The following is a 26,468-nucleotide window of genomic DNA, read 5'->3' on the forward strand; positions in this document are numbered from 1 at the left end:
TATGAATGATAAGGGTTGGATCAGAAAAATAATAACTGTGACAAGAATAAATGTTAATGTTATTTTAACTAACATTAAACATTGGACACAAAACATTATTCCAACCAACTGATGAATTACCTAAGTTCACTTTGTAACATTGCCAGTTTATTTTATGTTAATTATATTTGTGCTATTGATGAATTAAGGTCACAAAGTGCCTGCATTATCTGAAGGAGGCAGATTTTAACTTTAGAATCTGAATTCTACATACACTATTGCACAAATGTGTTTATAACTTTTACATAATATAACACAAAGGTGCTCAATTTCACCTTTATATTCTTCTTTAACCTATAACAAAAAGACAAAGTAGCAACGGGAGATATATACCTAATCCCCCCCCACCTCCGCCAGAGTCTGACCATACATAGATTACTATAATCTGTTTGGAAGAATTCTTAAAAAACTCACAAAAAATTTTTTTAAGACAAAAAATCAAAAGATTCAAGGAGATTAACTTCTTAAGAGAAGATGGAGAGGTGTGAAAGGAAATCTTCACGCAGAATGACAGAATGATTCCCAGAATGATATTCCAGAAAGAAGATACTTTTGGAAAAGGAAATGATTCTATACTCTCTAGAAAGAAATTTTTATTAAAACAATATTTGTTTTTCAGGTTTTCTATGACATTTCTATTCATATTTTAAATGCCAAATATTTTGTCAAATCTACACAAAGTTTGTGATTTTCTGTTTTCTGTTTGTCTCAGTGAATTTGCTTTGCCTATCACCATGGAGAGCTGAGAGAGTAACACAAATGTCACAAAAGGGTGAGTGTCACATTTGGGGAAAAAAATGCCCTAAACAATGATGTTTTGTGGAAGACACTCTGTCAATGTAAAATACTCAAAGATACAAACAGGTACATTTAATGAAACTAAATCCAAATTTATGGAAAAGGAAAACGTGACTTTCGTCTCATGATTTTAAAATAATTAATCTGAGTACACTAAGACCTTTGGTGGAAGTCTTGATGTTTCTAACTTTATTGTCATAAGGCAAGTCAACAAACAAGATGGAGAAATAGATTGTGAAATGTTTTTCATTTTAACTGCATAAGTGTTTCCAGATGGGACATGAACTATGTGAATTAATTTGTAAACCCTCCGGATGGTTTTTCTTTTATCATAATTTTAGAAAGTTATATTTTCTAGACACTACTTGAATAATCACTCCATATAATTATTAATTCTGGGCCAGTAATTATCAAGAACCTGTTTAACTTTCTGCATAATAATGTATCATTTAAATGTTCAGTCAGATTTGTTAAAGCATAATAATATGATTTTTTAAATTGCCTCTTAAACGTTATCTCTTTCTGAAATACTTGGAACATAACTAAAATAAATTTTCTTTCTTTCTTTTTTGCAAAAATATGAGCACTTGCTTTGCTATTAATGTATCACAAAAGCATAAGGCCAGTAAGGTTACAAAAGGCTATTTTCTGATGAATGTTGTGTAAACTGTGTAAATCAGTTCCTAGCATTGCTCTAACTCTTGGGAGACAGGTCATCAGACACAGTTCACTCTGCAAATGCTTGCAAAAATAAAGGGTTCAATGCACTCAGGAAATTAGGATTTCCTTGTGGAAGAAGATGAAGGTCAAAGTTGAGTAAGACATTGAGACGAACAACATAACCACATTTAATATTTTCACAGTAAATTAACCAAAAATCAGCAAAATTTTTCAGATTTGTATTACATTGAAAAAAAAAAACAATCTAAATATTTTCAGGCGTTTATTGCTAAGAGAGAAATACTGGCACCTATGAGCACACAAAAACATACATAACCAACTGTCCTTTGGATTCAACAGAACTTATTCAGCAAATCTTGGTTTCAAAAGTGTAGCATAGCAGCCTCAAAGTTATTTGACATTTTCTTGCTTTGAATTAAAAAAAAAATATTTAATTCACCATATTTGGTGAGCCAAATTTACAACCACCATAAAATAAGGAAACAGAAAAGAAGATAGTAGAAAATGTAGGAACTAAGTAAGTATCTTACTGGCGCTGCGTTAAACACAGTAATAGGTTAAAAAGGGTAGATTAAAGTTGATGAACCAATAATAGATTAGTGATCAGTTAGAACTTTTCAAAGGCAATGAAATGACTGAGCAGTAAATAAGAAAGAAGATTTTATAAGTATCTGGGATGAGGGTAGGGAATGAAGCTAGGCAGACAGAAAATTCCATCCTTAGCGTTTCTAAGTAAAGTAAGGTGATGATGATGATAGCCAAAACATAACTTTTAAAATGTCATACTGTGTTAGAAGTGCTTATTTGTTTTATTAGGATATGCAATCACATAAAACATTATGATGTGATATTATTATTATCTCCAAGTTATAGATGAAGGAACTGAAGCACAAAGAACAAGTAATTTACTCCAGATGATTCACCTAGTATGCAACAGAGAAAGGATTAGTGGTAGGGTAAGTAACTGTCGAGGTTTGCTCAGGACTATCCTAGCTTTATGTTTTCGAATGCTGGGAAAGATCCTTCATGAAAGGATCTCAGCCTTTAGAGATGCTTCAGAAGTTTGGGAGAAAATTATAAAATCTGTATGATAGTCTGGCTGAACACAGGCTGGAAGTTCTACTATCTGCAGTGTCAAATTCATGTAGCATTGATTACCCATTTTCTTTAGCGACTTCTGCTGTTTTTCACCCTGACTCTTGATGTTGGCATCCGTTATTTGCACTTCCCAGGATCGGATCATCCAATGTTGCATCCCTCTGAGTGATAACAGTTTCACTGCTTGTGATCATGTCTTCCTCTTTGACTTTGGATTGATTTTGGTATGTATCCATTTGTATGTATCCATTGCTGTGTATGGATTGATTTGTATGGTGCTTTGTGCTACTTCAAGTCTTAACACTGTAAATATTGTGACCATGTTTCTAACAATTCATTACTGAAACTGAGAATGACAATAATATAACAAGATGACAATACTAAAACAGGCCAAACAACTGTGCTATTTTAAAGACACATGGAAGAATTCATGAAACCATATTGGAGAAGAAAGCAAAGTAGAGCATTTCGTACAATATGCAGAAATAAATTTGGGACCACACATGAGAGAGAAGGTTGTATGAATGTGGATATGGAGGTTGAATCTCACAAGTTTAGGATGAGGCAGGAAAGTTTTTATAAAACCAAAAGTTTTTTTTTTTAATCTCCCCCCAAAAAAGACACGAATGCTCAGTTGAAATGAACACTCATTGAATGCAATGAGTGTATACCATAAGAATAAACGTTCATTACTGTTTGTTCCCATTATTGTTTTGTTCCTGACTTGGAGATGGCACATTGCAGTGCTGTGAGAAAACAAAAGGGGAAATTTGGATAGCCAATGTTTTGTCCCTTCATAGTGTAGAGCTGATTCTGTCAGATCTTAACCAATGACCATACTTTCTCTAGTATATCAGGTGACATATTGAATCATGGCAACAAAATATGTTTCCCCTAGCTCTTAGGTATTTTGATTTGAAACATGGGGTTTGAACTTTCTTTTTTTTTTAATGTTTATTTTTGAGAGAGAGAGAGAGAGAGAACCTGTGTGAGAGGGGAGGGGCAGAGAGAAAAGAAGAGAGAAAAGTCCAAGAAGGCTCTGTGCTGACAAGCACAATGCAGGGCTTGAACTCCCTAATTGTGAGATCATGACCTGAGCCCAAATCAAGAGCGGGACACTTAACCGACTGAGCCACCCAGGTGTCCCGAAACATGGAGTTTGAAATCATTTTCTTGATTTCTATAAAAGTTTTAATGGAACTTCAGAAGACATAAAACAAAAGATTGTTGACACGTTGTCCAGGCACAAAATAGACTTTGCGCATCTATGTGCATATTCAATAGACAGTGCAAATGTAAATTTTGGAAAAGTCAACCCAGCCTATAAACTTCTTACCTAGTAAATGTCCTGTATACCTTGTACACAAGGTAGCTATAAGGAGATGTGGTTTGCTTACTATGATAATGAAGTTTCATAATGAAACTTTTTGGTCATTTTTCAGTTCCCTCAAAATGGGCATAGGTGTTTTTTTTTTTTTCCTTTTCTTTTTTTTTTTTTAATTTTCTAGAAAGGGAAGGAGACAGTCTCCTAAGACATGTACCTACAAGATGGATATCATTGCTGCTGGCCATAGAGAAGACATGAGAATACTGGCCTTCTATAAAATCATATTTTCAAAGTGTGGGACAAGAAGAATGTCTTTCCCTAATTTCCCTAATGACATTCCCTAAGAATGTCTTATATGACAGATAAGAATGAAGAAAAAGATTATAATAAAACAAATTTTTATGATGTTTCTCCAAAGCTACTGAACTCTGAAAAAGCTATAAGGAACCGAGAAAAAGATAGACTGACTCCATTTGAGTTGCATGAATTTCTGTGTAGGTTAGGACAAAACCCCATACAGAGAAAACATTATTGGGGATTTAAGATTTTCCAAAAAAGAAAAAAAAAGTCACTAGAAAGGGCAATCAAGTTAAACAGGACTTTCTCATTCCTTTATTAAAACCTTTATTGTTATTTGGAAACCAATCTTGATTTCATAAAGTAAAGTCACCTCACTGCTTTAAAACCATTATCCTTGATAGTGTTTTACATTATTTAACAACCAGTGTGCTTGGAAGTGTTTAAAAATGATGAATATTTTGGACACGGAGATGAATTCACAGATGCAAAAGAACTGATTGACAAACAGCTGGTCTACCAAAAGAAGCTTCTAGATACAAAGTGGAAGGGCATATTTAGAGAGATGAGAACGAATTCCTACAAGTCTGAAAACCTATTAGGTAAAGATATTAAATAAAATCCTTTGCATTCTATGCTCAATATTTTTCTTGAAGGTTTTATTTTTAAGTAATCTCTACACCCAATGTGGGGCTTGAACTCATAACCCCAAGATCAAGAGTTTTATGCTCTACCAACTCAGTCAGGCACCCCTAGGCTCAACATTTCTGTTGAGAAGATATTTAGTTTGATGTCATCACATTGGATAAAACATAATACTAGGAATGTATGTAATATGGGCTTGGTAAGAGCAGAACCATAGGTCAAAGTGAATTTTACTTCTGACTTTATTCAATTTTAATTCTCAAAAAAAAAAAAGACAGAAAAAGAAAGAAACATGACAGAGCTATTTCTATTAAATATGAGTAATCTCTCTCTCTCTCAAAAATAAATATAATTTTTTAAGGGAGTGCCTGGGTGACTCAGACGGTTAACATCGACTTTAGTTCAGGTCATGATCTCACGGTTTGTGGTTCTGAGCCCCGCGTCAGGCTCTGTGCTGTGTCTCCTCCTCTCTCTGCCCATCCCCACTCACACTCTGTATGTGTGTCTTTCTCTCTCAAAAATAAACATAAAAAAATTAAAAAAATATGAGTCATATCTGTTTATGTACTAACTTTTTGAAGTCTCACACTTACATATCTTAAAAATACACAATAACATAGTCCCAAAATTTAAATATCCAATAAAATTCACAGTATCAGAGGACAGAAAGACACATATAAAAATGTTTTATAGTTTTTCACACTTATTAGCCCTACTATTAATTAGTGTTAAAAACTATTAATGTCATTATTCAGTAGCAATAACACAGATGTACATAATTACTCATTAAATATTAAGTATATTTTTGATCTGGTAGTGCTGTTTCCCAACGAGCTCTCCAAAAAGTTGCTCACTCTGGTGGCCAACTACTCCATGCTCTTAACAACTTCACCAACAGTGGAGAGAACCACAGATCCTCTCCCATATTCCTTTTCTGACCAATTTTACTAAGTTCCTTAGAAATGGACAGGGCCAGGCTTTCAAAGGTAAAAACTTCCTTAAAATATCCTTTGAATGCAATGATTAAATCTAACAGTTTTATTAACACGGTTTGCCAGTGATTATTCAGCAAATTTCCTAATTCTCATACAAAATGGGTAATCTCTACTAAGACTGTTTCCATTAACACACACACACACACACACACACACACACATACACATACACACACAACTTTTGAAACTACATCTTAAAGGGGTTACATGATATGAATATCATAGAGGAGCTGAAGTACAATGAAAGGAAACAATGGAACAGCCAGACTTGAATTACGCAGATATGTTCATTGTTATATATGTATCATTCTTCTCATCCAGTAATTTCCTTCGGCATGTAAGCAAAGATAAATTCACCACAATAAGAAAGAAAAGTTTTAAAATAGAAACAAATCAACTTAGGTTTAAAAGAGAAAGTAATTTTGCATAACTAGATTATGAAAACCATACAGATAGAAACTACACCAAACCCTAAATATCTACTAAAATTTTGGTAGATTCATGGTAAGAATATTCCTTGTATGCCTGCTATACTTCAGGTACTAAATAAAACAGAATGTAGATATAAACACTCAGATACACACACACGTGCACACCTCTTATTTTTACTCCATTATTCCATGTTCATTTGATTTTCTTAACTAAAGCAATTTCAGGAGAAAGAAAAACGGGATAGTAACTAGGCTTTCTTTTTTCCACTCTCATGAATAAATTTATTGCATTTTAAACAGAATAGGGGTCTTCCAGATAATAACCCTGGGGACAATTACCACACAGGCCTATAGACAATAACTTGAGCTAACATTAAATTTTACAAAATTAACATCTTAAAAGTTCTATGAACTGGTAGTTAAATCAGTAAGCAAGCGACCATAGAAAACCTTTAAATAGTAATGCTTACACTATAAGGATACATGTAGTAAACTGGCAATTCTTTGAATTGTCTATAACAAGTTAGGAAAAGTGGTTCAGTTCAGCCATATCTTTGTTCAAATGCTTTTCAAATCTCATTTATACAAGTAGACCTAGTTGCCTACCTTAGAAAGCTATATAAATAACTATTCTGGAAAACCTAGCCTAATTCCTCTGGAGTCCAATAGTTCTCTAGCTTTATCACTTTATTTACTACACACAATGGAATGAAATAGGCTAGGCAAAAAGAAGAACAATCGCTGAATAGTCTCAATGTTAGAAAAGAAAGTAAAATTTTGTGATCTGGAACAAATAGAATACAGTTAGTAAACACATCAACTAGTTCTAACGAAGAACAGTATAAGCAGTTGAGGATATTTTTAGGACATTAGAATGGAGAAGGTTTTTATGCTTAGTTTATTTGCTTGGTTGGTTGATTATACCTCCTAAGCATGGGAAAATTGTGTAAGTAAAGTCATTATATTTAAAATAATTAAAAAAATAATTCTTTCAGTTAGTCAGTGCCAAAAATTGTTGCACGAATGAAGAAGAGACACAATCAATAAAAAAGATTATGGATTGATTGTATTAGTATTGATTTATAATTTCACTTAAAATGGAATTTGGGAGTGCTGATAGTGCAGGAATTGACAATGTCCGTCTAACCAACACTTTGAAGGGCTGGAAAGTTATATGCAGTTATGATAATATCTTGCTGCAGATCTAGTATTGGCTATTTCATTGTAAAAAAAAGAATCTGTCACTTCGAAAATTGATGCAAAGTACTGGCCTACACTCTTCTCTTTTTTAGGGAAAACTTAGCTGTGTAGGGGTATGTAAAAATCATTATAATTTATTAGAAATAAAACTAAATATTTGGGTCTTGACAGCTAAGTATTCCCAGGCTCAAGAGCTCAAGGGTTTGGAGGTCAGGCAAGCATATAGTGAATTAAAAAATATTTTAAGTGGGGCATCTGGGTGTCTCAGTTGGCTAAGCGTCTGACTTTGGCACAGGTCATGGCCTCACAGTTCATGAGTTCAAGCCCCACATCAGACTCTCTGCTAGCTCTCTGCTGGCCCTCTGGCTGTCGGCATGGAGCCCACTTCGGATCCTCTGTCCCCCTCTCTCTCTGCCCTTCCCCTGCTTGTTCTCTCTCTCTCAATAAATAAATAAACTTAAAAAACTTTTCAGTAAAGTTTATAATTCTCAACATGATTTTAATATTTTTTTATTCAGTCCCTAAAATAATCCTGAGATAATGTTAGAAAAAATTACTAGTCTTAAGTAACTGATTTAATAGTAAGAACAGGAAGTTCAAATGATTTGCCTGAGAACAAGAAGCAATTTCCTCATGACTCTAAGTCTCCTGATTTTTAATTCTCATTCTAAGTTCTCTTCAGATTATAAAGTGGGCAAATAAATTATGATGATAATACCTATTGTGGTATTGTGAGCTAAATGAAACAATGTGTGTAGACATTAGAGACATGATATTCATCCCTATTATTATAGGATATGGTGCCCTTTCTGAGAGGGGAAGTCCTCACCCAATCTCCAGCTTTGGAATCTCCATAAACTTGATTACTTATCTTTTTTTTTTTTATGTTTATTTATCTTTGGTGGGGGGGAGGGGCAGAGAGAGAGACACACAGAATGTGAGGCAGGCTCCAGGCTCTGAACTGTCAACACAGAGCCCAATGTGGGGCTTGAACACATGAACTGTGAGACCATGTGGGATACTTAACAAACTGAGCCACCGGGCACACCTTGATTACTTATTTCTTATAAAATATTTCTCACTAGAACTGCAGATGAATCTCAAGTTCCTATTCTTAGTCAAGCTTATTTACTGAAGATGATAAAGAACCTAAAAATTGTAAGTATGAGGATCCACTCTGGGTATGAGAAGACCACAGGTCTCTTTCTACTTAAAAATTCCACTACAACCCAGAACTAAAACAGAGAGAGTGTTATTAGTACTCTTAAAAATACAAATTTTACTGAAAAAATATACTTTAAAACCACAAAAACCTAGGCTCATTTCATGCTACTTCAACCCTGTCTCTCTCATTTTGCTTAAACAGTTATGTGCCTTCATCTAGAACATATTCCTTGACACTTCAAGGACAAGTTAAAGCTTGTTCTTATGTGTTTCCATAGCATCCCGTACCACAATGATAAGACGCTTCTCACGAAATTCTGATTTTAGTGATTACTTATCTGTATTACTAATTAGACCATAAGCTTTGCCTCTCACAAAGACAATCACCAACTACTTGAGAAACAAATAAAGGGTACAGTGAACACATTACAGTTTTTAAAATGAGATTAATAAAATCGAGTTTTCAAATATATTTCAACAGATTCCTCTTAGTTACAAAAAGTTCAATGTCCTATTCAATGTTCTAATAAGGGGCCTCTTGATGCAAGAGGAAGGATATATAGCATTGCCCACAGGGTTTTCTTGCCAAAAATGTTTAACCCAAATCTAATTATGAGAAAATAATCAGAAAGATTGAAATTGTGGAACATCCTACAGGACAAATGGCCTGGATTCTACTAAATGTTCTTTTCCTGAAAGACAAAAACAGGTAGGAAAACTTCTACATTAAATAAGGCTAAATAGATGTGGCAATTAAAGGCAAAGTGTGATTCTTAATTGGGACCTACATGGAAATTCAAAGGCTATAAAGGACATTATTAGAAGTATTGGAAAAAATTGTAATGGCCTCTGTACTAGAGGGTAGTACTTTATCAATGTTGAATTTCCTGTGTGCATTTATGGAACAGACAGAATGTCTGTGTTCTTAAAACATGTATGCTGGAAGACAGGAATTAAGTATTATAAAGTCAGTAATTTACTTTTGAAAAATCAAACAATACTGCTAAATATATATGCATACATACACATAAAAGTCAGAGTCAAATGCGGCAAAAATTTAAATGTAAATTCAGAAAAATGGTGTATAAATTTATTGTATATTTGTTGTTTATTGTACCATTCTTTCAACTTTTAAAAAACATTTATTTATGTATTTTGAGAGAGAGAGAGAGAGAGAGAGAGAGAGAGAGAGAGAGAGAGAGAGAATGAGGGAAGGAACAGAGAGGGAAAGAGAGGAAATCCCAAGCAGGCTTCAGGCTCAGCACAGAACCTGGTGTAGGGCTCCATCCCACAAACCATGAGAAAACGACTGGGCTGAGATCAAGAGTCAGACATTTATCTGACTGAGCCACCCATGTCCCCTTCAACTCTTTAATAAAAGTTCTATAAAAAGACTAGAGAAAAAAGTGATAGAAGAATTTTTAACAAGGGCACCTGAGTGGTTCAGTCTGGTAAGTGTCCAATTCCTGATCTTGGCTCAGGTAATGATTCGGGTTCTTGTGTTAGAGCCCCGTGTTGGGCTCTGTGCTGATGGCATTCTCTCTCTCCCTCTCTGTCTGCCCCTCCCCCTCTTGTGTTCTTTCTCTCAAAATAAATAAATAAACTTAAAGAAAAAAGAAAGAAGAATTTTTAATGGTTTATTTTTCTTCAAATCCATAATTTCAGCTGTTCTCTCTCTATAAATAGCTAATTTTGTTTTTTTTTTATTTAACAAAATTTTTTTTAATGTTTATTTATTTTTGAGAAGAGAGAGACAGAGGATGAACGGGGGAGGAGAGAGAAAGAGGGAGACACAGAATCCGAAACAGGCTCCAGGCTCCGAGCTGTCAGCACGGAGCCAGATGTGGGGCTGGAACTCACGGACCTTGAGATCATGACCTGAGCGGAAGTCGGACGCTTAACCGACTGAGCCACCTAGGCGCCCCAATAAATAGCTAATTTTGGATGTTCCTGCTCCTTTCACAAACTTAAGAAGTTTGACACTGGCCAGTTGCCAATTCTTCTTCTCAAACGCATATGCAAAAAAGTATCCTCCTTGCTATCATCAGATAGGTTACCTTTCTTCTTTTCCTCCCTATCCTGTACAGAGATAGAGGGAAGAATCCATAAAACTTTCCTCTTCTAATAATTTCCCCCTTTTAGAGCAACTTCATCAGAAGTCACACGAAAAAGACTGTAGGCAATTGGTGATCCAGTGTAGATTAGAGGGAAGTGACAGGGAGACAGCACTCTTCATTCCTTATTTATGCAAAGGAGCATTAGAGTTGAGGTCATGTGGTACTCTGGGAGCCATGGTGGTGAGAAGAAAATTCTCCCTTCACACTCACTCATATTTTGAAATATCTCCCTTGCCTACTGCTCACAGTGATATGAAATCGTAAATATTCTCTCTGACCTAGGAAATTAAAAGATGTGTGTTTGCAAGTGTCTGGTACAGAGGGAGGGGTGTAGGTCACTGAGGAAGGTGGTGCTGTCGTTCTTTTATTAACTAAAAGGGATGTGTTGCTTCTTGGACAAATTAACTTAGACAAATTAATGCCTAGACAAAAATGTAATGAGTTCTAGAAAATCACAAATTGGTACAGACTTAGTTCTAGGTATGTTGGACTTCAGACTAAATATAGTAACTGATTTCAAGGAACTTAAAATTCAGAGGAGCTAAAAGAGACACAGAGATAAGCTATCTTGCAAAGTATTTATTCCTCAGTGTAAAAACTAACCCACACTTTAAGGAAGTATATATAACATTTAAGGTCTGGGTATGGCTGAAGTTTTGTATGTATTTCAAACTTGTAGATATAAGCCATTTAATATATTACTTATATAACATATGCTCAAAACTCTCCTGCAGCTTTCCATTGTACTTTGAGTAAAACCTGCACCCAAATTCATTCTGAGGTCCTATAAAACCTTCCATTCTAGACCCTTTGGCTTTTTCCACTAACGCACTTTCTCTCTTACTCTTTCCACTCCCACTACACTGTTCTTCTTGAAGCTCCTCAAACACATCTTGTCCCATGTACCTGGAACAGTGTTTCCCCAGATGATCCGCATGGCTGACTCTTTCATTTCTCTCTGCCCTTAATACCACACTAGTGTATAGTGAGACAGGTAGACAATAAAACAGCATACTAGCCAAGAAATAATTTCAAATTTTAATAAACCTATGAAGGAAATGCATCATTATAAAATGGTTCACTACGAAAATCCAAGAATAATTCTTGGTTACAAAAAGGTTGTCAATTTTTTAATATAAAGTTACTATTCAAGATAAGTAATATAACAAAGTCTTATATGTTTGACCATTTTCTTTTTTGTGGAATATCCTGTATTTGGAAGGTATTCAACCTCAGCTTCTAGTTTTTTTTTTCTTTAAATAAACACATAGTTTAAAGTACTATATGCCAGTTATGATTTTTAATCTCTCCCTCTCCCTCAGTCCCATCACCCTATATTGAGTGGTAAAATTAAAAAAATAAAAAAATTTATATGGTAAAATTTAAAAAATGAGCATAAAAATTTGGTAATAGAAGTATATAACCTTAAATATCATAAACTAAGCATTTTATTTTTCACTAATAAAATCATTGCTTAAATTCAAAATAATTTTTTTTGGCATTTAAAGAATAAATAAAAATACTCTTTTTAAAAAAATAAGTACTTTCCTTCAGGAGCAACTGTTGAAACTTGCAACATAAAACTATCTATTTTCTTCGAGCATAGTAAAAGTTTAACTATAAAATATTTGACACACAGAATCTATGATATGACACTAAAGTTTTCTAAATTGTCACTATTTTGAATCACTACTAAAAAAGAAATAAATGCAATGATTTCAAACAGCAAAATCAATGCTTATACTTGGACTGGAGTGAAGTTGGGGTGGGGACAATACACAAAACACAGAAAAAGAAAGAGACGCAAACATCAAACTAAGGAAAGTAAAGACTTCTAAAAATAATAAAAATCAATATTGAGTTGAACTGACAGGAAAAAGTTTTTTTTTTAATTTTTTGTTATTCTTTATTTATTTTCAACATTTATATATTTTTGAGAGAGAGAGCCTCCCCCAAGTGGGGAAGGGGCAGAGAGAGAGCGAGACAGAAGATCCAAAGCAGGCTCTGCACAGACAGCAGCGAGCTCCATGTGAGCTCCAACCATGAGACTGTGACCTGAGCCGAAGTTGACACTCAACCAACTGAGCCACCCAGGTGCCCCGGAAGGTTTTGTTTTTTTGTTTTTTGTTTTTTTTTAATCTCTCAAAGAATTACAATGTGAGTCGAGGAAGGAGCTAGAGGTGATATAAATGGTCAACCTTATTTTAAAGCATTTATTACAATCTTATTAAAGAATAGACAATAGATAATAGAAGCAAACTCACAAATAATTAACCAGCAAGATTGCCACCCTATGGTAGAAGCAACTCCTTCCTTTTTTAACCTGCCTCAATTGACCCAGCTATTGTTGAAGAAACCACAGACCCCCAAATGGCATCACTTAGGCTAAATCACCAAACTGGGACTTAATACCTAACCCCAATTGCAGTTTCAACCTACCCTAAGAAATGTAACTCTTAGCCAGTCAGGAATTTTCTGGCTAGTACCCATGAGGTAATCTCTCACATAGGCCCTCTACCACCCCCACCCCCCACCCCCCAAAGGTGAGGTCATTACACCTAAATAGATCCATGCCCTTCCTCCAAGGGAAGGTGACCTTGCCTGAAACAGTCCTTTACTTTATTTTGCTAATAGCTTCCGTGTCCTCTCCTCTCCTATAAAAGCCTTGTATTTTGTACAAATCATCAGATTTCCTCTCTACTTGTTAGATGGGACACTACCTGATTCATGAATCGCTTATTAAGGCCAATTAGATCTTCAGACTTACTCAGTTGACTGTTTCTTCTTTAAAAATACAAAATCGGGGTGCCTGGGTGGCTCAGTCAGTTAAGCGTCCAACTCTTGATTTTGGTTAAGATCATTATCTCACAGCTGTGAGATCTAGCCCTTGGTGGTAAGATCGAGTCCCTTGTAGGGCTCCAATTTGGGTGAGCTGGGCATGGAGGCTGCTTAACACTCTCTCTCACTCTCTCATTTTGACTTTCCCCCACTCTCTCAAGAAAAAAAATAATATGAAATCTCTCTTACCACCCCATTCAAAAATCAGTGTTAGCCCTTCTTTCCCTTGATAAATTACGACTTGATAAACTACAAAGTGTAGGTCAGGGAACTGTTTTGCCTTATTTATTCCTCAGAGTATTTGGTGGGGGGCAGGTAGGGTAATCTGAAATTTTAAATAGTGTGGACAGGGTGAGCCTCTTTAAAAGGTGACAGTGAAATAGAGACTTAAAGGAGTTGAGGAAGTTGGCTATGAGGCTGTTTGGGGGGTAAGAGGAGGGGGCGGACTTTCAGGTCTAACTAATAATACCTGATGTGTTTGTGGAAGGCAAGGAGGTCTGTGAAGCCAAGCGAGCAAGAGGCAGAGTAGTAGGAAAAAAGGTCAAGAGATGCTAAAGAGGCCAGAATTTGGGATTTGCTCTTATTGAGATAAGGAGTCATTCAAATTCAACCAAAGATATGAAGTACATGATTTGCATTTTGAAGGGATTACAGAACTGATTTTTGAGAATGAATCAGACAAGAGTGAGGTCTGACTCACATTTTAAGAGTACCCCTCTGGCAACTATACTGACAATAAATTTAAGAGGGGGCATGGAGGGAAGCAGGGAGACCAATGAAGGGTCTGTAACTAGAATCAGAAGGATAGATGACAGTGGCTGGAACCTAGGTGGTAGTGATAAAGATGCTGAGAATCTGTCAGATCCTGGATCTTGCAGGATATGCTCATAGGGTGGGTGTGTGGTATGAAGGAAGAAAAGAAACAAATCAAGGATGGTGCATGGCTTAGGGCTTGAACACCAGGAAGGGCAGAACTACACAGAAGTGTAGTTCTAGAATGGAGACACTTATTAGAAGCCTAAGTGGATATAATAAGTCAGCAGCTGAATCTAGGAGTCTGGAGTTAAAAAATGGAGATAGACGTCTGGGAATCATACGATGTTTAGAGACATATGAGTATAGGAGATCATCTAGGGACAAAGAAGAGATAATGCCTATTCTAGATCTAAGATTACACTTGGGCCAGAGAAGCAATGAGAGGTCACAGAGATGAGGAGGGACCAGCAAAGGAATCTAAGAAGGACCAGCCACTGAGGAAGGAAAGAAACAAGAGGGAGTGGTATACCCAAGGTAAAGTGAAGAAAGTGTTGCAAGAATGCGGTCAGTGCAAATTCTCCTCACGTTGCCCTACTAAATACATCCTATTCATCCTTCAGAACAGAATCATTTTTTGATAAACCTTTTCTGAGCAGCCCTGCCTTAATAAATGACCTTCCTCTGCATTATGAAATCACAGTGGAAATCTCATTTACAATACTTATCAAAATTATGACTGCACCTTCACTTCTCTTCCCTTGCCTACTTCCCTCTCCCCATCAAAAATGTGAGTTTCTTGACGGCCAGAAGCTTCCGTGGAATGCTGGAGCAAAAATTATCTCTGGCAGATGGGAAAGAGGAACTTACAATTACTGGGAGCTTCCTGTGTAGCAGCCAACATGTCAATACCTTTACTTAAGTGTTCAAATGTTGATTTAAAAAAAAAGTTCCATATAAACAGCAAAGATAACATAGATGATAGGTAAGGGCAGCATGTATGGTGCACATGTGGAGTCTGGAAGGAATCGGGGTACCCATGCATCAGGGTACCACAGCTTAACGGCAACTGCTATGAGATTACTCAATTCCTCTTGCTCTCTTCCCAAGCTCATCAAACAAAACTACCCAATGTAATTTCGTTTCCTTCATATATTTTCCTGTGGAGTTAGAAAGTGACGGACAAGCGAACAACAAATATCTATTCCAACTGGCTGCTGTATTTCTCACTGTGCACAGATAAATTGGTGTTCTATTTTAGAAATTAGTCTAATGTAAGTTTGGTTAGTGTATTTCTTTGGGACTTGTAGTGTTGTTCAAACTGCTTGTTTTCTGTTTTTCAAGTGCCAAAAGCATGCTGTGAGATCAAAATGACGCTGACTGGCAATCATGAGACTATGGTACTGAAAACCAAGACATCTAGGGTGTCCGACTAACAGCTAAGGGAAAATATTTTGCATTTATATTATCTCTTGTTGACCTACAATAATGGTCATCGTCCGAATTCTTGCATAATGGATTGAGGAGATGTTGCTATACAAAGCCTTGAACAAAAAATGATATTTTTTTATTGTTTCAAATAAGATCCATTTTGTGTTTGAATTTATTCCCTAAATGGACAAATAGAATCCCAGAGCCACACTCACACATTTCAGGTTTAAATCTAACATTTGTTGGTATAGCCAGTCTTGCTTAAACTAGATCAATTTGTGACACTCTGACAAAATAGCGCATGTAGTCCTTTAAAGATCAAAATTTCAACAGTGCTGACACAGCTAAGGTAATTTACTTTCAAGATGCTAACAGGGTTTGGATTGGGTCTCCTTCTGGGATATCCATACTATCTCTAAATTCAACAGTGTCAAAGAATATTTTGGATGAAATCATTTGGAAAAATGACATCAAGTAGATAAAACCTTTGCCACAGTTTTTATCTTTGAAAACATGTTGGAGAGTAATCCTTCCTCTCTTTTTATTGACATCAGGGAGATGAGAAGAGAAACTGTAAGCATATACTTTCTTGGTACTAACCCATCAATCTCTATAACCAAGTTAATAAACTCTTTGTATTTTTACGTCCTAAGTATATCTGAAATTAAATCCTCTTCATGTTTCCTATGGCAGCCAACATCATGCTGGGAGGAGACTGATACAGCCAACTTAGCTATGTTTTTGACTTTGGAAACTACCTATCACCTGGATTTTTCCTTAGAATAGGCTTTTCTCGAATGGACAAAACTCACTACATTATATTAGAATTTGCTAAGCCCTTTGCATTGCCAGGCATTTTTTATTGTGCTAATGGCTGTTTTCCCAAGAGTCATTTTGGCATATTTAATCCTATGCATAGCTTGTTAGTTTCCAAACTACGAGATCCTGGGGGTCCTAGTTTGTTTTGTTCATGAGATCTCATTTATTCATACAAAGTAAGAGCAGATGAGAGTAAGGGGAATTTTATAAGCACAATTTTATTTTATAAGTGAACTTCAATTTTATAAACTATGTTGATAATAGAACAAAAAAAGGCTTCTTTGAATCATCCAGGAGGATATGGGTTGAACCATAGAGAGTTTCTTTATAGAATTACTAGAAAAGTGGAAAATCTTTGAGTAAGACTGGTCTGTGGAGTTAGGGCTTTTTACAATGGTATCCTGACCATATGCTTAGACATCTTTATTTTATGGTATATATCTTACCTTAACTTCCACATGTGCCATCAGTACTGCAAAATTGGTTAAGTGGTTACAAGAGCATGTAGTATGTGTCTTATTTGTTGTTAGGAGCCGACAGCCTTGTGTTGACCAGTAACCTGTCATTGTGCGCTTGGAATAGCTCCAAAATGAACAGTTAGGGTTGAAATTCTCCTCGGACTGCTACAGGGAAAAAAAAAAAAAATCAATAAAGCCAATAACTACTTTATGATCACGTAAATTAGATAGGCATTTTTCTTTACATTTAACACAAGTTCATCCTTTGTTCCAACTTTTATGGAGATGTATACCAGTGTTTTTTTGTTTTTTTTTCTTTTTTTTTAATATATGAAATTTATTGTCAAATTGGTTTCCATACAACACCCAGTGCTCATCCCAAAAGATGCCCTCTTCAATACCCATCACCCACCCTCCCCTTCCTCCCACCCCCCATCAACCCTCAGTTTGTTCTCAGTTTTTAAGAGTCTCTTATGCTTTGGCTCTCTCCCACTCTAACCTCTTTTTTTTTTTCCTTCCCCTCCCCCAAGGGTTTCTGTTAAGTTTCTCAGGATCCACATAAGAGTGAAAACATATGTATACCAGTGTTTTTAAAGTAAGTGGGCCTCATCAAGCCTAAGCAAATTTGAATATATGTTGTTTATTTCCTCTGAGTAGAGGTAAGTTTACTTTTTAAAAAATTAATATTGATGGAATACTAGTATCAATGTCTCAGAATGCCTTCAACTAATTTCAAAGTATTGTACATTATAAAGAATTTAAACAATCAACGTCTGAAAACATGGTCTTCAGAAATCTTTGTTCAATTTACAATATAATCTTTCTACATACATAAAAATATACCTATGTATAAAGACATAATTACATGTAACATCATATATGAAGTCATGTCCAATTCCACTAAATGTATTGCTAGCTCTTTTTAATTATGGAGACACATTTATAAATCCATCTATAAATATTTTTACCAGAAGCATTTACACGTTAAAGAATTACTATCCTCCTTCATTTCTGAAAAAAAAATCACCACTATCATTTTATACATAATGAATTGCTTACCTGTTGAATAATAAGAAAAAATGGAGGGAAAATTAATATACTTCATGTTCATGCTGTAACAAATACAAATAATGCACATAGCTAAATTTAACATGCCATTTTCTTACCTTAATATGTTTAACAGTGAACACCACAGGATCAGCTAAATAAACTTTATTGCTGAACTCTTTGTTTATTGCTGCTGTAATAACAGGGGAATTGACAATAACAGAATGATTGGTGGACATAGCCTCTGTTCCCAACTTCATGCTGGCATTCTCCGTGGACAAATAAGGACCCAAGTTGTTATACAGGACAAAGGCCACTCTGATTTCTCCTGAAAAAAATGTAAATGTGAATTATAAGTTGGGAAGAAACTCTGATTATTTCGTACATCCCATTTAACTTAGATAGTGCTAATTACATGATAATCAAATCCACACAGTACTTATTTACAACAAAATTAAACATTCATTTTAACTACAGTGCCAAGTCATTCATGAGAAAAGAAATGTCAAATGATGCTGAAAAAAATTACATTTTGGTATTTCAAAAGATGAATGCCAATCCCTACCTCACTCCATACTCAAAACTTAAAGACAGATCATAGACCTCAACATAAAAACCATGAAGTCTCTGGAAAAAAATGTAGGATCTTTGTGATCTTGGAGTAGGCAAGGATGACTTGGATAGACCCAAAAATATTAACCATAAAAGAAAAAAAGTGGTAAACTGTATTTTGTGAAATATAAAAATGTGTCTATCAAAATATAGTATTAACAATAATATATATGAAACTCATGACTCTCTATAGCATTTCTGCTGATCAATAAAAAAAGAATAAATAACGCATGAAAGTGGCAAAAGACATAAACATATATGTTAGAAAAATCATGAAACATTATCAACATCATTAATAATTATTGAAATAAAAATGAAGGAGCACATTTAGATACCATTTGATACCCACTGGAATTTTAAAAATCAAAATGGGGGCGCCTGGGTGGCGTAGTCGGTTAAGCGTCCGACTTCGGCCAGGTCACGATCTCGCGGTCCGTGAGTTCGAGCCCCGCGTCAGGCTCTGGGCTGATGGCTCAGAGCCTGGAGCCTGTTTCCGATTCTGTGTCTCCCTCTCTCTCTGCCCCTCCCCCGTTCATGCTCTCTCTCTGTCCCAAAAATAAATAAACGTTGAAAAAAAAATCAAAATGACTGATCACACTAACATTTATAAAGATGTAGAACAACTGGAGCTCCTGGCCACTGCTGAGGCAAATGGAAAATGCTTCAACTATTTGGAAAATGGTGATTTCTTACAAAGTCAAATATCTACCCCTTCTAGATAAGTGAAAACATATATCGGCAAAAAAAAAAAAAATTGTATAAGATTGTTAATAGCATTCTTATTCATAATACTCCCCCAATGGAAATAACACAAAAATATATCAATAGACAAATAAATGATGGCATATTAATATAATGCATTATACTATGCATCAATAAAGAATGCCTGATAGAGCAAAGAACAAACTACTATTAGAGCATGATGACAGAATCCCCGAAATATTACGTTCAGTTAAACAATACAGACAGAAAAGAGTACATTCTATCTGATGCCAGTTGTATGAAGTCTAAGAACAGGCAAAATCTGTCTATAGAGACACGAGTGAGAAGAGAGTAGTTTAATCAGATGGGGAGAAAGGGTAAGAAGACTGGAAAGGGGTAATAATTTCTAGGTAATAGAAGAGATTTGTATCTTATTTTATGTAATATTACAGAAGAAATACAATTATCAAATTCATCAAGCTGCATACTTAAGCTATGTGCATTTTATTGTATGTAAATTTTATCTCAATTGCAATAAAACAAACAAGAATTCAAAATCCTTATCTGTCTTAAAATTCAATTACCATGTTCTTTCAAGGTCACTTTCTCCATACATCCTTCCACCTCATCTTTTCCCTTATGACTATTTCTTTCCATGCAATCTTCAGTAAAATGAACCTTCTTTTAACATATTTTTTATCGTATCATTTTCTTTTTTTATGTTTATTTTTGAGAGAGAGTGTGCATGCAAACAAGGGACAAGCATGCAACAGAGAGAGAGGAAGAGAGAGAATCCCCAGCAGGCTCTGTGCTGTCAGTGCAGAGCCCGATGTGGGGCTTGATATCATGAACACTGAGATCATGATCTGAGCTGAAATCAAGAGTTCAATGCTTAACTGACTGAGCCACCCAGGTACCCCCATATGGATTTGTTTCTTAAAATAAATCAATCCCTACGTCTCCCTTCCAGTATGAATTCATATCAGTTCACCAAGTGCCAGGCACCATCCTGACTACTGTGGTTACTAAGATGAGGGTATCTCCATCCTTATCCCTGAATCTTAGAGTCAAGTGAGAATAAAAACAAATTTTAATATATTTCTTTTGAGGAAGGAGAAGGCTGTGCAACATCTACACTGTGCTCCCATGTTTGGAAAATTCTCTACTATTAGGGATTTATAGACACAAAATGGATGTATATCTGTTTTCCCAGCCTGTCTTGCAAAGAGGTTACCCTGGGCAACTCAGCTAGATGCCTTCCATCAGATGCACTAGTCTCTGACTTTGGATGAGGAGCTGGTGACACAAGGAAGCAGGAGTGGAGCAGCACACAGCCTTCACTTGTGCTTCACCTGTGGCAGCAGTGACATCTCACAGCAATGATTCTGTGTGATGATACAGACTGCTGTCAGCCTCCTTGCTCTTGTATGTTTTCTGGGCCTGATTCTCTAGCATTCTCTGATTCCATGAAATATCTATTATCCTTTCAGTAATTCAGCAAAGAGATTATGATAAGAGCTCCATAAAGAAAAGGGGAACTCTTAAACTTCCAACCCATATCTGTTAACCCAGTATTTAGCAAACAACAGTAATTCATTAAATACTTCCGGTGTGTCATAACACAGCATTAAATTTCAGTTTTCTCTAGATCCAAGACAAAAATACTAAATTTTGCAAGGCTATACTTAAGAACATCTATGTATTTTTCTTGTTGACAGTAACAACTTTTATTTTAACTGGTATATAACTGGCTGATAATTCCTATCAATTTCCACCTGTGGGCCAGTGTCATATGCACATTTGCCTTGTTTTATCAATGCATTTGGTCACATATAATTGTTACAGATTCTCCACTCCAAAATTAGTGCTTAAATGTGACCTAAAACATGCAAACACACACACACACACACACACACACACACACACGCACGCACACACACTCACATGCACATATTACTTTAGTAAATAAATGAGCACAAAACATAATATGACTAATATAGTCATATTTTTAAAAAAAATTGTTTAATGTTTATTTATTATTGAGAAACACAGACACAGCATGAGCATGGGAGGAGCAGAGAGAAGGGGAGACACAGAATCTAAAGCAGGCTCCAGGTTCTGAGCTGTCAGCGCAGAGCTGGACACAGGACTTGAACTCACAAATCGCTAGATCATGACCTGACCTGAAGTCAGACACTTAACTGACTGAGCCACCCAGGTATCCCCTGATATAGTCATATTTTAATTGTCATTAGCTCACACACTTACTTGATAAATTCTTAGAAGTTTATCCATGTGCCAGGCACTAGGGTTACATCAGTGAACAGGTAAGAAAAGGTCCCTGTTCTCATGGAGCTTACTGTCTAGAGGGCAAGTCAGATGATAGATGGGCAACTTAAAAAGAATAATAATAAAGTTTCATATAATAGTAAGTGAATAACTGCTATGAATAGTAAGTGAATACTATGAATAGTAAGTGAATAACTGCTATGAAGACGTATTGGCACAAAATGGTTAATAGGAAAAGAGCAATTATGAAAAAGTAATGCCAAAATGCCCAAATGATAAATGGATAAAAAAGATGTGGTATGTATGTATGTATGTGTATATTACCCAGCTATAATTTGATGGAATATTACCCAGCCATCAAAAAGAATGAAATCTTGCCATTTGCAATGACATGGAGAGAGCTTGAATGTATTATGCCAAGCAAAATAAGTCAGAGAAAGACAAATACCATATGATTTCACTCACATGTGGAAATTAAAAAATAAAACAGGGGAGCCTGGGTGGCTCAGTCGGTTAAGCATCCAATGTCAGATCAGGTCATGATCTCTGAGCTCTGGCTCAGGCCTGGAGCCTTGAGCCTGCTACAGATTCTGTGTCTTCCTCTCTCTCTGCCCCTCTCCCACTCACACTCTGTCTCTCTCTCCCTCAAGAATAAATAAACATTAAAAAATAATAAAAGAAAAAATAAAAGAAAACAGATAAATATAAGGGAGAGAAAAAACGAGAGAGAGCGAGCAAGGGAAACAAATCATAAGAGACTCTTAATGATAGAAAACAAACTGAGGGTTGATGGAGGGAGGTGGGGGGGGGGGATGTGCCAGGTGGGTGATGGGTTTTAAGGAGGGCGCCACTTGTTATGATGAGCACTGGGTGTTATATGTAAGCAATGCACCACTGAATTCTACTCTTGAAACCAATATTTCACTGTATGTTAACTAACTAGAATTTGAATTAAAATTTGAAAAAAAAATTAAATTTTAAAAAAGGAAAGAGTGGTAGACCCTCAGGGAGACAGAGAAAAACTTCCCTTCCTAAAGAGGCAAGATTTATACTGAGCAGTAAATGATAGAGAAGCTTCTAAATAAAAAAAAAAATGTATAAATTGCATTCTAGGAAGAAAATCAAAATGCAAAAATCATACACAGAAATACTCTTGGTATTCAAAAAACAGAATCACGACTAGACAAGAGAATCCTTGTGCACTGTTGGTGGGGATATAAATTGGTGCAGCCATTATGGAAAACACTATGGAAGCCCCCTCCCCACCCCCCCTGCCAATGAAAAATAGATCTACCATATGATCCAGTAATTACACTTCTGGGCTTTTACCTGAAGGAAACAAAAACACTAACTCAAAAAGATCTCTGTATTCCACATTCATTGCACCATTATTTATAAGAGCTAAGACATGTAAACAACCTAAGTGTCCATTGATGAATGAATGGGTAAAAAAATGAAATATTATTCAGCCATTAAAAAGAATGAAATCTTGTCATTTGTGATAACATGGATGGACCTTGAGGGCATTATGCTAAGTGAGATATGTCAGATAGGGAAAGACAAATACTGTATGATCTCACATATAGGTGGAATCTTAAAAATAACAAAACAAACAAAGTAAATTCATAGAAACAGGGAACAGACTGGTGGTTGCCACAGGCAGGGGGTTGATGGGTAAGCAAAATGGGTGAAAAAGGTCAAAAAGTACAAACTTCCAGTTATAAAATAAATGTTGTCATGGGGATATAATATATAGCATTGTGACCACGGTGAATAATACTGTATTTTATATTTTGAAAGTAGCTAAAAGGGTAAATCTTAGAAGTTCTCATCACAAGAAAAAATGTTATAACTATATGTGGCGATAAATATACTTATTAAACTATACTTATTGTTGTGATAGTTTCACACTATATACAAATATAGAATCATTGTATTGTATACCTGAAACTAATATAAAGTTATATGTCACTTATATCTCAATTAAAAAAAAGAATCAAGAATAGACTGGATCATAGACAGCATGTGAAAAAAAGACATAAAATGGGGCAGATGAGGCAGGAAAAAGGGGATGAGCCCATGGTGCCCTAGTGAAATTATCTGATTTCATTCTGAGTGTAACTGGAAGAGAACTGGTCAGATTTACATTTCAGGAAGATCCCTTTGTCAACAGGATATCCTATTGGGGGGTGGAAAGAGTGGAGGGAGGGAAACCAGTTAGAAAGCTAATGTAGAAATATGACTTTGCTCCACAGAAAATCTGATTGCTGCCTCAAAATTCACATAGTCAGATTAGCAATAGAACAATTTATATGCTTAGTCTTATAACATTTCCAACACTTAAAAAATAATTGTGTTCATGGGGCGCCTGGGTGGCTCAGTCGGTTAAGCATCCGACTTCAGCTCGGGTCACGATCTCGCGGTCCGTGGGTTCGAGCCCCGCGTCGGGCTCTGGGCTGATGATGGCCCAGAGCCTGGAGCCTGCTTCCGATTCTGTGTCTCCCTCTCTCTCTGACCCTCCCCCGTTCATGCTCTGCCTCTCTCGGTCTCAAAAATAAATAAACGTTAAAAAAAAATTAAAAAAAAAAATAATGTGTTCAGCTGACAACAGCCATATTTTGTTTTTCTTGGTATTCTTCTTTTTTTTTTTTAACCCCTCACCCGACACTATGAAATACCAGCTCTGAGTTGGTTGCTACAACCTGAGGCCATCTTCCCATTATCACCAAATAGGTCAGAGGATCTCACTTAGTTTGTAAAAAGAACGGTTTTTAGGGGTGCCTGGGTGGCTCAGTCAGTTAAGCAATGGAGTCTTGGTTTCTGCTCAGGTCATGATCTCAGAGTTTTGTGGGTTCGAGCCCCATGTTGGGCTCTGCACTGACAGTGTGGAGGAGACTGCTTGGGACTCTCTCTCCCTCCCTTTCAGCCCTTTGCACACTCACACTGTCTCTGTCTCTCTCAAAATAAATCAATAAACTTAAAAAAAAAAGAAAATGAATGTTTTTAAAAATTTAATAGTAGTGAAAAGAATGATTTTAAAATTTAATACTAGTGACACTTGAGACATATTTTCTCTGGGTTTATTTTATATTTAAATTTTTTTTCACAGTTTAGTTCTCAATGAGTTTAATTCTAATTACATTCAGTGAATTTACTCTAGTATTAAACTGACCTACATTTACCAATTCCTTTTCCTGAGGTCATCTTTTTTTTTTTTTTTAAGTTTGTTTGTTTGTTTGTTTAGTTAGAGTGAGCGGGGGAGGGGCAGAGAGAGGGAGACAGAAGATCTGAAATAGGCTCTGCGCTGATAGACTGTGAGATCATGAACTGGAGCCGAAGTTGGAGGCTCAACTGACTGAGCCACCCAGGCACCCCCAAAGTCATCTTCTCACAGTTAAATTTTCTGTATGTGTTGCAAAGAAAAATCATAGAAACACTTTCAAAAATAAGTGAATAAGGAAAAAAAGACATACAATTTTAAAATTAGAATTAAAATTTCCATTAAAAATTTTATAAACTAAATCTGTCAACTCAGGGGGAATTACTCCTTTGAAGAAAAAAGTCAGATATCTGGATTTTGTTGGTCATTAATTCTCCTCAGTTTCAAGTGTCTGACATTTTACTCCAACTGAAAAGGAATAGAACAATTTCCAAATCTGACTGAGAATTTTGTGGACACGTACATTGCAGTGTTGCTGCTGCAGAAGATAAGAGGAGAAAGACAATAGTTGAATGAGAGGAGAGCTTTTGGATAGCAGATATAAACTCCCAAGCCAAGAAACAAGGCATTGATGATAAGTTCAATTTCATCATGCTTAACAAACAAACGCTAACCTACCGTTTCGACCATTTTGTTTTAGAGTATTTGCGGAAAGCTGGATAGTGCTTCCATGACCCATGTTTTCTGGAAATTTTAGGTCTTCTAAGTTTCCTTCTGTGCTCAGCCTTGCAACTTCCAATTCTGTTAATGGAAAGAGTTATCAGTCTTCACTGAGAAATGCACCAAAGCTAAGATGATTTCCTAAATCACTAAAATATTTCTGAAATCAAAACACTGGAATTAATGTTCTATTAATTTATAGTAGTCAAAGTTTATAGTACTTCAATGTTTCATTTACAAAGTATTTCTTTAGTATTTTAAAGTAAAGGAAACCAAGCTATTAAAATCAGGTAAATAAGAATACAAATGTATCAATTATAAAGCCTAAAATTTAAAATTCAAGCTCAAATCCTTATACTTCGTCATTTACATTAAGTTTATTTTCAAAATGTATCTTTATCTTGTGAATTAAGTAAAAATATTTTTATAATCTAGAGCTGTACTATGATATCAAAATTGATGTGTCTTTAAATCTAATAAGCTTGAAACAGCTTTATCAAATCTTCTGAAATAAAACTGTCAGCTACATCCTTATGCACAATAAAAAGAGATTTACATTCCTTATGAGCCAATAACACAATTACAAAAAATGGTTTTATCACCTTCACTTAAATGACTGATTTCTTTATAGTATATAATTCAGAGACATTCTTATTATAACTGAAGTGACCCATAAGCACTGTATTAGGAGGATAAAATTTTAAATAGCACAAATACATGCATAGATACATTCAGACATACAAAGCAAAGGACCTCACTGTGATTGATCTCAGGTTAATATATCCAATATTGGAATGTCCTAAGGAGGATAACATACCTGATTATGAGGACCCTTTTAAGCCAATGG

At 35.6% G+C, this 26,468-nt stretch overlaps 1 protein-coding gene across 35 annotated transcripts in view; it reads right to left on the reverse strand.

Moving 5' to 3' along the window:
• The window catches only part of ADGRL3 (adhesion G protein-coupled receptor L3), an 828,850-nt gene that overhangs the window by 104,010 nt on the left and 698,372 nt on the right, over window positions 1-26,468 (reverse strand). For all 35 annotated transcript variants that reach the window (XM_045473912.1, XM_045473918.1, XM_045473914.1 and 32 more), the window contains 3 exons: window positions 25,580-25,702; window positions 18,258-18,466; window positions 17,080-17,256 (listed from right to left, as the gene is read on the reverse strand). In XM_045473912.1, the coding sequence (XP_045329868.1) occupies window positions 17,080-17,256; window positions 18,258-18,466; window positions 25,580-25,702 (509 nt within the window). The remainder of the gene's footprint in view (window positions 1-17,079; window positions 17,257-18,257; window positions 18,467-25,579; window positions 25,703-26,468) is intronic.

Source organism: Leopardus geoffroyi, chromosome B1 (assembly GCF_018350155.1).
Source record: "Leopardus geoffroyi isolate Oge1 chromosome B1, O.geoffroyi_Oge1_pat1.0, whole genome shotgun sequence".
NCBI lineage: Eukaryota > Metazoa > Chordata > Mammalia > Carnivora > Felidae > Leopardus > Leopardus geoffroyi.